Source organism: Rhopilema esculentum, chromosome 6, assembly GCF_057945365.1.
Source record: "Rhopilema esculentum isolate cy_ngs chromosome 6, ASM5794536v1, whole genome shotgun sequence".
In the NCBI taxonomy this organism is placed as follows: Eukaryota; Metazoa; Cnidaria; class Scyphozoa; order Rhizostomeae; family Rhizostomatidae; genus Rhopilema; species Rhopilema esculentum.
Genome location: NC_142820.1, coordinates 6,294,198 through 6,308,044, shown reverse-complemented (window position 1 = coordinate 6,308,044; position 13,847 = coordinate 6,294,198). Strand labels below are relative to the sequence as shown.

At 35.9% G+C, this 13,847-nt stretch overlaps 2 protein-coding genes across 2 annotated transcripts; both read right to left on the bottom strand.

Annotated features, from left to right (window-relative positions):
- Positions 1-1,811: 1,811 nt before the first annotated feature.
- Positions 1,812-5,453, bottom strand: LOC135686488 (vesicular inhibitory amino acid transporter). Its single transcript, XM_065202732.2, has 2 exons — positions 4,681-5,453; positions 1,812-4,583 (listed from the first exon to the last, which is right to left on the bottom strand). Exons 1-2 carry the CDS (start codon positions 4,771-4,773, stop codon positions 2,973-2,975), a joined length of 1,704 nt encoding a protein of 567 aa, XP_065058804.1. The 5' UTR covers positions 4,774-5,453; the 3' UTR covers positions 1,812-2,972.
- Positions 5,454-7,045: 1,592 nt separating this feature from the next.
- LOC135686489 (methylosome protein WDR77) lies at positions 7,046-13,437 on the bottom strand. The gene is made up of 9 exons (XM_065202734.2): positions 13,300-13,437; positions 11,967-12,294; positions 11,552-11,601; positions 11,024-11,094; positions 10,843-10,897; positions 9,687-9,752; positions 8,323-8,434; positions 8,126-8,197; positions 7,046-7,491 (listed from the first exon to the last, which is right to left on the bottom strand). Exons 1-9 carry the CDS (start codon positions 13,361-13,363, stop codon positions 7,353-7,355), a joined length of 957 nt encoding a protein of 318 aa, XP_065058806.2. The 5' UTR covers positions 13,364-13,437; the 3' UTR covers positions 7,046-7,352.
- Between the last annotated feature and the right edge of the window lie 410 nt (positions 13,438-13,847).

The following is a 13,847-nucleotide window of genomic DNA, read 5'->3' as shown; positions in this document are numbered from 1 at the left end:
GGCATTTTCTCTTCGTCTTGCACGCTAGAAGCTTCAAAATGTTTCATAACAAGTATGCCACAGCCCGATGCATGTAAACAGAGTTACACCAGGTGATTGTTGTGACAGCAATAACAGCAAAGTATAAGAAACTGTAACTTACAGGTCAAACTTTGCAGCATTTATCATCCACTCATGTAAAATATTCATGACAAACAGTGATCTGTAATATGAAAAGGACCGCTCAACTACCATTGTCGTAAAATATATGATGAGTTACCTAGTTTTCACTTGCTAACAAAAATATCAAAGACAAGGTGTTATCCTTCAGCTATAACCTTTGCAGCATTCAAGACTCAAGCAATAAGCATTCCGTGTGACTTCCTCCAGGAGCAGGTGCTAAACTTTATTTACGTCAAATTAAGAGTAAAGCCATAGCAAAGCGGCATTACATGGTTTTAAACAATGTCTATTGTCATTAGTAACTTCTTCATACAGTGTCATTTTTGCAATACAAAATTGTTCGACAATGAAATCTTCAGTTTCAATAATTTAGAAAAACTGTGTTGATTTATAAGTCGTCAACCTGGCACCTCTTTTGATTAACTTAGTCGCCAATTGAATTGTTCGAAAACGTCTCTTCTGCAACTGCCGAAGTTGAATTTTTCAACAATATTTTTAAAGTTATCAAAAAGTAGCTCTAGCCCATTAGAATAATGACAATGAGATACAGCTGGTTCAGCATGGGTTGCTTTCATTATCTTCGTGTGTATTTCACAGAAAGTATCCGTGAGAGCTGAGCAGAGGCCAACAGGGAGGGAACAATTACTTTAGATAGTAGTTTAAGACTCTTTTACAGCTCAAAAATGCATCAATGTTGTAATTGTAAATCTACCCCCATAGAACATTAAGAAAGATAAAAACCAAAAACAAAAGACTTGATAGGGCAAGAAAGTTATTATCTTGGCTGAAATCAGGGCTGTTCCCCCAATACTCCATAGAGTATAACGCATATCTTTATATGTCCTGTGCCTTCAAATGGGCTTTGGCGTGGAATTAATTCACCAAAGAAACTGAATTGATCTATTCGGTGTAATATAAGGGGTTTTCTTTTCTTGCTTTTATTTCCATAATACCAATAAAACTAAATGCTTTCTTTGCTGAAAACTTCTTCAATGGAGTAGAAAAATGACCATGTAATAAATCTATTTTGAACTTTTGACCAGAAAACCTGAAAGAACAACATAAATCAACTCTTAATGTGCAAAAATATATGCGTATAGACTCTTTCCTTTTTTAATCAATGTAATAACGTCTATGTACAAGAATGCATGAGCCATGGAAAAAACGACAGTTGACAATAAGCAAACTGAGGTCTTCAAATGGCTCATCAAAGGATTCTTATATTTTACATGGTCAAAATCTGAAAGGTCATCAAAATCTTCGTTAGAATTTGCTAATTCTGATCACATAAACTGAAAGAGCATCATGAAATACCGCTAAACATTCAAAATCAGTTAAAGATCGTATGAATCGGCTGAAATATGGCCAGATGAGTAAGTCTTGCCACAATAAACCTCTTTGTAATTTGGTCTCTGTTCACAACTTTATGAACAGAGCCAAAATAGCAGCGATTCGTTAGCAAATTTCAAATCTTTCATTGGCTATATCTCACTCGGTTTTCGACTCATTGACTTGTTTTGGATATTTAGAAGTATTTTAGAGTATTTCTAAAAATAGTTTTGTGACGTCACATTTACGAACTCGATTGTGCTCTTGTCATCCAAGATAGCATACTTCCAAAAGAATTCGATATACAGAAAGACAATTGCTTAAATTTTAAGACATTCATGAATATTAATTAAGATACATTAATATATGAAAAATTTCAGTATTATCTTTATTTTATTATCCATTATAACGCAGAATTCAGCCCACGGAAGAGCAGTTAAACTACTGCCCGCAATCTTGTCAAAAGCGAGTCACAAATTTCATTATTAAGCACGACAAAGTTCTGCACACATCTTTCGAGTCTCCACTTTCACCAACAAGAAAGTGGTCTCGCTTCCAAATTCGATCAATACGAATGAGAAAAGGGAAGGCCTGTTTTCTAAAAACACTTTGATATGAATACTGTCCATTAGTTTCTTATCTAATGTGTTATTTTGGAACAAAGGATGTAAGGCAATGGGCACACCAAGGAAAGACAGGACTTATGAGGAGAACTTGAATGCCCAGTGCCAACAGGGCCGTCGCTAGACCGGGGGGAGCGTGTGGGGGAAGCAGCACCCCCCTAGAAAATTCTTGTCGGCAAATTTTCTAAAAGTAGAGTTTTGTCGGGTTTTGCTTTCAAAGTTCCCAAAGCAATAGCTTTAGCGAACAGTTGGGATAAGATGAGGATGTGAACTGCGGTTTAGGGAAGGGTCAAAGTTTATTGAAAAACTCTGAACGTTGATCCTCGAGGTACTGGAAGCCACTGTAAGCAGGGAAAGGGGTCAAAGTGCCTCAGGGCCTTGAGGTCGAGGGGGCCACAAGTAGTAATGAACTCCATTTTAAGAATGAAATCAATGAAACGTAGGTATGCCTAAAAATAGTTAAAAGTTCTAAACGATTGCAAGAAATGACTGCAAGAAATATTCTGAAATGCATTTTAAGACAATCTAAAGGGCGTGGTCGCAAAAATTTTCTCCTCGCTCCGCTTGCAGGGGGACCTCGTCTTTCTGTTTTGTTTCAAGAAGGCCTTATAAAACCTAAGTACCCACAGTCACTCGAAAATTGAAGCGATGATTGACTAACGAGAACATCCTCTTTGATAAAAAAAATCAATTGCGTCGAAACGCCATACCCCCACATTGAAAAATCTTAGGCCACGCCCTATTTTGTTGGCAAATTGGTGACTGGCACCCCCCTAAGTGAAAGTGCTTAGCGACGGCCCTGAGTGCCAATGGTTGAAAGCTGGCGCAGTTTCTTTCGAGCAAAATAAATTGAACAATCTAGCAGATATGTGTTGCAAAACACTTATACATCGATACCCATGACACTATTATCGATATAGTCATTACCATTGTCCCAACGAAAACTACCAAAATGTCCATTGCAAACTCGTACCATCTTAACTTTGTACAATATATTTTCATGTGAAATAAGGCAGGAAAAATGAATTCAAGTGTTATTCCTGTTACGCTTCCGACGAAAGCTAGCAAAAATGTATAATGTGGTATCGAAGCTGCCATTAGAATTGTGAAAAGCACCATGGCCAGTCTCAAGATTTGAACCTTACACGAATAAATGTTCTCTCCAAAGTTTTTTGCCAAACAGCTACTTCGTGAAGTCTCTATGACGTCAAACGCGGTGAAAACAGGCAGTGTATACGATGTAAACGCTAATATTGCCGCCATGGCGTTTACTATTTGGCGAAAGAAACCTTCTGGTAGATTATTTGTTATTACTTCGTCTGTATCGGGGTAAAAAGTCACCCCTGCTACAATACCAATGATGACATTAAGTGCAGTCATGGCAACAAACGACCAGTTCAAAGTCTTTTCAAATTTTTCGGGTCTTTTCATTGTACTCTCGATAAAAGCAACGAAGGGCTGTGCAAGATAGCAAGAGACTAGGATTGCCACTGCAGCCGGAAAAGCATTTGCCTCAAAGTTGTCAAGGTTGTTGACTTCCCATTTCTTATATTTCGATACACTAAAGCCAATGATACTGATGAAGATAATTTTAGCACTGAGCACAGTAATGATACTTGTCCAAGCAACTTGCGACAAGTTCTTGAGTAAAGTGTTTGGCAGCAAGGCCAGGCCACCTATCAATGTCCATGCAAACAGCGGCAACTTGACTCCAGGGAATGACTTAGCAAACATTGCACCAACAAGCACAGGGTAAAGTGTAGCCACAAACAACAGCTCGATCACCATCACCATTAATACTAGCCATTTACCACCGCCTGGCCAAAATGCCTCTCCTATTTCCATGTAGCTACTGCGAACTCGAATTTTCACACCATCTTTCTCCTCGTACAAACTTTTGACAATAATATTACTGGTATAGTTCGAAGTAATTGCTATTACTAACAACGTTGCTAGCGACCACCAGCCCCCAATCTTAAATGTGTATGGGATCGCTAATATAGGAAGTCCTTGGATGGTGTTACAGATATTCCAAAATGTTTCGAATACTGTCGTTAATTCCACGCTTTTCGCCTCTTCTTCTAATTTTTCTACTACTTTTTCTTCATCTTTTTCGTAAAGTAATGCCGTCTCATCTGAAACCTCGATATCTCTCTCGCCGGGATCATTTACTTTTGATGATTCTTGGGTATTTTTCTCGGAAGTTGTCAAATTACTTTGTTCTTCGTCTTGCCCGGATTCAACAGCCGTAGAAAACGATTGAATGTTCTGGTCGCTAGTTGTGGCGCTTTGCTCTCCATATTCATCAGTCAATTTTTCGCTTGTATTTTCAGTCACACTTGCACTAGCCGATACTTCGGTGTATTCTATAATTGCTTCGGTTTGGCTATTGGAATCTACTGCAAATCCTTCATCGGGAGGCCCCTCTTGGTTTGTATTGCTAACATCATCCCTATTCGACATACTGGTCTGATAAAAACATTTAATTTAATGGAACAGACATTAAAATCGATTACTTTCTCTACCAAGGTTGAAAGTTGATATAAATACAAAAATATTTTTTTACCTGCTCGTTTAAAACTTCAGGTAGATTATTCACCAAGATCAATGAATTTTGACGCCTCGCTTCTCCTACTTGCATACATACTCGTTGGAGCATGAAAGCAAGTACTCTTTTGGTCCCAATGAGGTAAAATTTTTACCTCATTGTTTGGTCTAGTTGGCCATTGTCGTTTTTACAATACATAAGCCATTGAAAAGATACCAATTCAAAATACAGCCTCCGTTTGAAACGGATTGAGAGCAAGAAATTCTTAGCGGTTTTCTTTTTTGTTATTGCCTCCTATTTTGATTTTATGACGACATAAAGAAAATAATTTTGACCTTATTTCTATGGATTTGACCGTGGTTGGTGCCTGAGGAGATAAAGGTTCACCTGGAACGATTGTTGCGGTCAAATCCCTCAAAAGTTTTCATACTTCATTTCTCCGTAAAATCGAAAATACAAGCACAAAAAAGTTAAAGAATTTCATGCGGCCTAAAACTATGGTGATAAAACCAAATTTGAGCTTAAAAAATTCGTACAATGAAGTTTGGAGAAATTTCCATAAGTTGAATTGGTGTATACTATAGAGTCAAGCACAAGAGCGTGAATTTCACCATTCATTAAAGCCCTTGGCGCTTTCAAGTTTTGACTGCTTTGAGGGGGCACTTTTTCAAGGGGGCACTTTTTGAGGGTGGTTATGTTTTGAATTTTTTAGGGTAGGCGCTTTTTAGAAGAAATGCAGTAGTCGGAAAACTATTCTTGCCAATAGTGTTTTACTTTGAGTTAACCGCTTTCTTTTCAAACAACCCCCCCCCCCCCCCCTTCGAAGGAACTTAAGGATAAAAAAGAGCGAGCCAACAATTTTGCCAGCAGAGCAATAGTGAACAACCGGACTAAAGCATGAAACTTGGCAAAATTCGATAAACTGAAAAACATCCGAGCTCTCGTGCTATTTTTAGACTGGAGCACTCTAGCTACAACGTGTCACCGCGGAAACTTTCTTTATTAAAAAACATGCTGTAGAGAATTAGAAATCGAGAGTTTGTATCCGGAAGCTGAATATTGATTTGAGCAACATAGAATAGAATTTAGAGACGGCAGGATAATGTTGTTGCAAGTAAACAGTTTTGTTAAGTTAGTTGGATTTGAGACAGTATGATGTTGAGATGTATAAGAAGTTAAGATAATGCGAAGTATTACAAAATGGCCTCTCTTGATTGTTGTTTTCCTGCACAGTATTAGATTAGAACCAGCAAAGATTTGTGACAAATAAAGCATTGGTCACCCATTCATGATGCTATTGCTGTATCCTAGGTACCAGAACTACATGAATTCGACCGCGCAAATAGAAGATAGGAGTGGGGACCTAGACGCTCCTCCGCTCCCCTGCTTAAAATTCTGTGGCTTTGGTACCCAGGGTAATATTACTGTTACTTTTCAAAGTTGATTATTATCAGCATAGCACAGTAAATGCGAACTAACGATATCTAGCCACAATTATTTTCTTGTCATGCTTTAGATTCCAAGAGTATCTTGGTATAGCAATCTCGCATGGATTAAAATGAATGAATTCATCAGTTTACAGTTTAGTGCATAAAGCATCATTACACATTTTCTTCTGTGCAAAATTTTCTCTAAGAGTCGCAAAAAATGAATTCTTTTTGAAATATTTCAATTCGACACACCGTAAGGCATTGAACGAAAAACGGTATCAATACCACAACTAAAACGAGGAGTTTTGGAAAATGGAATGATACTTTTTATGACTGGACATTGGCAGACTGTTTATTGAGGGGTTAAAATAGTAAAATGACGCCATTAACACCATCATAAAACCTGGATAACGCTCTTTCAGTGGATTGATGGTTTACATGTGTTTCTTTAACAAAATTGCAGTAACTCTATTCATTCATACATTTACTTATTTTTATCATAACATCTATCAACACCATTTTCTTAAGCTCTGCATTCTTAAATACTCACTACACGTCAATTTACTTTTACTTTTGTTTAGGCCCACAAGACTCCAACTCATGCTTCATGCGCCACTATAAGAGCCACTAAAAACTCTTAATAAGAAACAAAACTTTGGAACAAAACAACATTTAGTTTACCCACAAGTTACCTGCTTCGTCAGATTCAAGCGAGGGACAGCACACTATTGCAAATAGCGTACGAGGTTATCACGAAGACAAAAGGATTCCCAGAGACTTCCAGATAAAATTTTAAGGTTTCCAACAAAGGTTTATGAGATCTTAATAGAGCAATTTACCTCTAGGGTTCAACTATATTCTAATGAGATAAAAGGTAAACTTTCCAAGTTTCAAATACGAGTGTGTCTGAATAAGGCAATAAGAAGAACAAACTAGAGAAAGTACTTCTGTCGTAAATGGCAATCTTTTATTGTAGCCACTAGCGATAAACCTGCATGTTACTCCTTTGTGAAACAGTTTACCCTTAACGTCTCATGTCCAATCACAATTGTTTAAATGGATATATGCTAGACATTGTCAATAAAATCCGTCATGCCTGTGGCCATCAGCTCGATTCTATTTCAAAATATAAAACTTTGTTTCAAGACAAAAAGTAGAAGCACTGTTATTCTTGTTGTAAAAATGTACCACTTAACAGCTTTTTGTCCTTTAATTTTCTGCTGTTGATGTGAAATTCCTCTGCAAATTTTACTAATTTTACTAATCATCAAGATCCATCTTATCTTTATCTACCATAGTCTCTAATACTTTGCCATCCCAAGCACAAGTCCAACATGATATTCTGTTTAAATCCCAGGCAAGGCCTTTCACATAATCACTATGTACTTTTCTATGTAGCCTGACAAAAAGGAAAAAAGGTTAAAAACAAACAATGGGAAAAGTATACTAGACAAGGTGAAGAGTCTGTGTAAGCCAACGAACTCTTTCTCTCTATACACTTCCAAGTTTTGTACTTTTGTAGAAAGACACCAAAATACCTAGCTGACTAGACGAACACTCGTTCCTTTGTAACTGAGATGACAATACTCCTTTGGAACATTCTTAGTTTTCGCATAAATGTATCTGTATTTCGTGCTACTTTGAGATAATTAAATTAGCGAGGAACAAAAACGGATTCCTAGCTAATCTTTAAAATCACGTTAGTCACTAGTTTCAGGTTTATAATCTAATAAAAACTTCGTCTCCTTTCTATCCGTCCATTCCACAGGGACAAATGTTTTTAACATCGAAACTTGCGGCTTTGTGTTTAGCCTTTCAATTCTAAGTTGCGAAAAAATGAAAACTTTAACTTTGCTCGAGACCATGACCTATTTTGAGATATAACGAATTAATTAGCACTTTTTACTTAGGTCACGTCAAACAGGCTTTGTGTCGACTGGCACCAGCAATATGCTTGCTTTTAAAAAATTGTCGAAGCTTTGAGTTATGACTTGAGTAAAAACAATTGCACATTAGAGAAAAAATAGACTTACAAGGCTGTATTTTGATCTGATTCTTGGACGTGCAATGTCTGGTCGTCTGAAACACTGGCAATCATGTTGTCTCTACGCAAATATAAATATCAAAGTTAACAACATAAGTAACAAAAATGACTACAGTCTTAGAATTTCCATTGACATTTTTCACAGAAATAGTATTAAATTGAGTCTTAAGCAAGCCAAGAACGAACCTTGTGGGACAAAATGCAACGCAATTTGTATTCTTTGCATGGGCCTTGTAAGTCAATACATGTTGACCACGATTTCTCATATCGAATAAGGAGATTCTTCCGTCGCTGTACCCTAGCAAAGATGGCAGTAAAACAAAATCTTTTTAGAACAAAGTTTATATCTAGCAGAAAAAGGTTATAACATACGCATGCTACAAATTGCCTATAGAGTATCTAACTGAAAAAAATAACTTTAGAAGCAGAATATCAAATATTTGTCATGTAGAGTTGCCCTTAGAATACTGCCTCAGTGGCAAGTAAAAAGCAAAAAAAAATATTTGATGTCAGAAAGGACAAATAGGAAATTATAGAAAGTTAGAGAAGAAAAATGCACGAGAAAAATCTCAAAAGGCATTTGATTCAAGTCATTGTTCACTATCAAAAGATGATGTTTCTGAGATAACATACTTCTTTGTCTGCTACAGGTTTCTTTAAAAACTTAATCTTTTGACAATGAAGAAAGATCAGGATATAAACTAACAAGACCATAAAATCAAAATAAAAAATAGAACAAAAACATGTTTCTGAAAATTAAAATCTCATTATTGTAGCTTGTACTTGACTTGGTACATCCCAAAATGTACACCAATAAAACCCTCAAAGGAACACCAAACCTGTTGGGTGTCGAAAAGTTTGCTTGGAAATGGAGTGAGAGCAGTGGTGCTTCCCTGGACTGTCCACGAATTGACTCTAACTTGCAACATTGTAAGTAGAAGGTGAGAACCCTAGTCACTATTAAGCTAGCCTATCACAGGCCTGGCCATAAAACTTTTAGAAGAGGAGTGAACAGGTCTCCTAGTAACTTTCAGGTGAACTATTTGAAGGTAAATGATAATAAAAACAAAGGAGAATTGATTTCAAGGAGCGCAAATTGCTTTTTAAAACAATTTAGAATAGCAAAATATAGCAAAAGCTATGGCCCTCCTCAAATGGCCAGGCCCGCTGTCACAAGTTCTGCCTGTCACTAGCTGCATTTCAAGGACATGCTGTCTAAACTTAGCACCAGGGGTGAAGTGCTAGGGAAGCTCAAGGGGGTTGAGCCCTATTGTTTATGTCAAAAAGTAGCCAATTTCTACTTTTGCTTAGTTTTTGCAATATTTTGCACAAGATCCCATCCCCTTGTTATTTTGATAGCATTGCTTTTATACATGATGGAAGATGTCCTGCTTAGTAAATAGTTGATACTGTCATGCTGAAATGAAGCAAGCCTATCAGTCTCCCTATTCAAGTCTAAAAAGTATCAATTCAAGCAAGTGTATATGAACAGGAAACTGCTAATGAAGAATAATGGAAACTCAATAAAAAACTACAAAGGTCCAAATTACCTACTACAATCTTTGTATCAGTAGGATGCCAAGTCACAGAGCATGGGTATGACGTTTTTTCATGAGCTATAAAAAAATCTTCTTACTTTAAAAATTGCTTTTAAAAACACAAAAATTTTGAAACATAATGCTTTCAATTAGACATTCTTCAGAGTATATAATGCCGGAACATAGATCGAAAACTCACTTCAGTCCGCTATCAAGTAGCATTTAACAGAAAACCCAGATTCTGCAAACAACTATGATAGTGACATGTTTCAGATTTTTTGTAGAGCCTGTTAGTAGTTCCATCTAGCAGTTTTGGAATCTATCTAAATAAACATGAAAAAGCCAATAGAAGGGGTTTCTTTTCAATCCACAACTGGGCATATATATTTCCTAATGTAGAATTTTTTATCTTATGTTTGATGTTTTATACTCTGAAGAGTGTCAGACAAAAAGCTTTGAAGTTTTAGCATGTTTGCTTTTTTGAAACCCATTTTTAAATTCAGTTACACAAAAGGTTGTTTCCTTCTTACTTTAAAAGAAAGCTTACATAAGACATTAAACAAAATACAAACAAGGTAAACAGAACATAATAAGATCTAAGTATTTTTCCCAAATGATCGGTATTGTGTGTTAATATCATGCTAAAGCTTGACTGGTACTTTTTATGCAGATACTTGAAGACAAAACATATTATTAGGCCACAATATAGAGCATGGCATAGATAAGTATAGATAGATAAGTTATGATAGCTTGTCTTTTCTGTCCTTCTTAGATATTTAATCTTGTTCAAACTTTGATAACACACTTGCAAAAGGAAATGTGCATTTACTTTTACAAACAAATTTACTACACTGGACACTGGAGGCAACTAAGTTGGACTGAAAATAATGTCTAATTTGAGATAAAACTTAGTGATGTGGCAATGAGGGGAAAGATATTTTATTGACCAATGCTTACTCTCACTTCTGCCCAGTTTTAAAAAATTTTCTCATTAGGTAATGTATATTTATATAGGTACATTGCCCCCAGATCATGTACTACTACACCCCCTTCATATTCATCCTGTTCACATCATTGATTACCTACTGTATTTAGAAAAAATGTATAAATCAAATGGAAGGCTTCAAATGGAAACATGTATGAAATAAAAAATTCAAGAAGGAAATACCTAACAATGAGGCTGGTTTTGCATCTCTAACATCATAAACAAAAATATCTCCATCCTTGAGCAAAAAAGATAAAATTTATTTTGAAAGCAAGCTGGTTAAAACAAAGATACACAAATTCTATTTTCAAGGATTTATAAATAAAGAAATGGCAACAGCCAAATTGGTGAAAAACCTTCTTACATCAGATGCTGATGATGTCAGATCTCCATATTTTTGACTCCAAGCCACAGACAAAACCTTACCAGCATGTGCTAAAATTAAAAAAGTAGACAATTTCAAGATGCAATAGAAAATGGTTCTTCGCAAAACATAACATGCAAAATCCAGGGTTAACAAAATCCCATGTTGCCTAGCTTCTGAAACCATGGAATGTAATTCAATAGATTATGGGCGAATATCATATACCTTTTTTTGCTTTATTTCTATCTTCACAAAGAAACAGATGATATGTAAAATCAAGTATGGAACATCTGAATATGTGATCTCCTCAAAATACTAACCATCAAAAATTTGGTAGAGAAAGTTTTTTGGTAGAGAAAGTTTTCGTTCTTGCTTTCCATTCTTTATTACAGCCTTTGGTATGAAGAATTCTAACAAAATTAGCTTAATAAAAAAGCTCTATAAAACTTGAAGAATGAGAGTCCAATATCACAGCGCAGACATTTTCTTGGTCAAGGGTTCAATAAATATGAGAATATTTTGCATTACCTCTAAACGTGTGAACAGAAACTTCTATGGCTAAATCCCAAACTTTCACACTAAAATGCAAACAGTGACAAAAGTAAACTCATACCAGTTCAAGAAAATTTGCAGTCAAAAACAGGCATTATTTAGTCTATGAAGAAGATTGGCTACATATGTAGAAAAATCTACATTTGGGTGGCTTATTATAAATTTTGTGCTTCTCAACACAGCACAAATGGGTAAAAAATATCATACACCCTTGATTAAATAAACTGACTCAAAGTTCTAATTCTTAGAAAAGACCTAGTAATCGTAATAAATTTGAAATTTGTAACATGACATAAACTGATCTCAGGAAGGCTCATTTATTCTTGACTTCTCATAACATCACCCTAAGCAAACACAGATTTAATATAAACAAAAAATTATCAGTAAATACCATCCATCCCAGCTAGAGCTAGCAAATTGTATTCTGCTTGCATCCAAGCTAACAGAACTGCAAATGTCATCATGTTCATGAAAACTTATTGAGTTCTCCAATGTCCCATTGCCGTTTTGTATTGTCCATAAATCAATTGCCCCTGTGTCTGAAGCAACTATAAGCTGCTTATCATCAACCCAAGATACATCTGAGTTTCCAGCATCAGTTACTACTGCCGCATCAATGTGAGGAATTTCTGGTGCAAATTTTGGGTCAGAGTATATCGCTAACATACCATTCCATGTTCTTGATGTCAGGTTTGACCCAATGATGGCTATTTGCCCATCTTGAAATAGAATGAAAAGTGAAGTTTGAAAAATCTGGACATATTCAACAGTGTATGTAAAATTATCACAGCAAAGTTTATTACACCCACTGAAACTATGCAAGTTACTGTCTATAGAGTCAAGATAAAGGAACTAAGATCTGATTAAAAACCTGTGATTCACTTCCAAATTTCTGCTGTCTCTTTGTGGAACAGTTTTTTTCCCTGAAACAAGACCACCCTCAATAAGAGCAAGCCTTGAAAAGGTGATCAAGCCTTTGCTCTTGAATTTTTATTGCGTTTTAGTACTGTTTCTAGCTACCTTTTCTTGGCCAACTTTTAATTCAAATGTACTCAGCTATGTATGTTGATATAGAACCTAATGTTTGAATGTTTGAACAAAAGGCCAAAAATAGATCAAACCAGGACTTTGCCTCCATAAAGAGCACACAAAAACATGAAAGTTTGCCAAGGAAAAGAGGCTAGAAACAGTACTAAAACACCATAGAAATGTTAGAGTAACAGCTTGTTTGCATCATCAAGGCTTGCTCTTGTCAAAGAATAGGTGGTCTTGTTTCGGACCACAAGAGCCTTTTCCGCCAAGAGACAGGTTGCAAAAAGGAGGGTAAATCTAGGGGTTTTTATTAGATTTCAGTTTATTTAATCCTATCTTGACAAGATGACTGTTACTTTAATCAGGCCTGGTATACACAGATGGACAGCAATTTCAAAATAAATCTCCTATATTTTTTTTATCTTTATTTGTCACTTCATACTATGCAATCAAGAGACTTAAAAGCAAATTATAAAACAGCTAAAACCAGTTAAACTTGCACAATCAAAATAAAATCAGGCTTATTGAAAGCTAGAATTCAAACTGTAGCTTTTTGTAAGTTAGACCAAACAAACTCAGGGCGTCCATTATCGAAGTACCTTGCTGTAGGACAATTTCTGGTCATGTAAGTTTCTTAAAGATGACTTTTATTTTTTTTAAAGCTCTTAAAAAGAAATGGCTACAAAGCTCACCTTTGTTAAAGCTTAAAGAATCAAGACATTTGAGCGCTTTCGAGTGTGTTTTTATTCCTTCCATTTTCGTCCTTTTGACTCACATGGTTGAGCCTCTACTCCAACAACAAACTAGTCTCTTTTTCATATTATGAAGTGCAAGATGAGCTGCAGGACTTCTTACTTGTAGTGCTGTAGTGAGATGACAAAACGGAAAAAAGGGTGAAGAACACAGCAAATTTTGCATCTATGCATCCTTCAAGTTCCTTTCTTGAAGATCATTTGCGAGGAAGTCTAAAGCCCAGTTCATACGGTTTGCTGTGGATATGATCAATACAGGTTTCGTTGATGTGGGGTTGATTTCAGCTGTAGTAATTTTTTTTTGGCAGCAGTAAATCACCAAACACGTCTTCAGCACCGACAGCAAGAAAGGCAAAATCTAAAGCTCAGCAGAAGATTTAGTTATCTATAAATTCTTAACACTAACATTAATTAAATTTTGCAATGAATAGGTTAGTTTTCTGTGTGTTGAGAAACGAATCATCGCTTTCTTGAAAAGTTTGTCTAAT

What these genes read in the sequence shown, in the direction of transcription:
- LOC135686488 (XM_065202732.2), bottom strand. Translation starts at nt 4,773, where the DNA reads ATGCTCCAACGAGTATGTATGCAAGTAGGAGAAGCGAGGCGTCAAAAT. An exon ending in CTGAAGTTTTAAACGAGCAG is followed by an intron (nt 4,584 to 4,680) that starts GTAAAAAAATAT and finishes TGTTTTTATCAG; the next exon opens with ACCAGTATGTCGAATAGGGA.
- LOC135686489 (XM_065202734.2), bottom strand. Translation starts at nt 13,363, where the DNA reads ATGGAAGGAATAAAAACACACTCGAAAGCGCTCAAATGTCTTGATTCT. An exon ending in AAAACCAGCCTCATTGTTAG is followed by an intron (nt 9,753 to 10,842) that starts GTATTTCCTTCT and finishes ATTTTTTTATAG; the next exon opens with CTCATGAAAAAACGTCATAC. An exon ending in TCAGATCAAAATACAGCCTT is followed by an intron (nt 7,492 to 8,125) that starts GTAAGTCTATTT and finishes CCTTTTTGTCAG; the next exon opens with GCTACATAGAAAAGTACATA.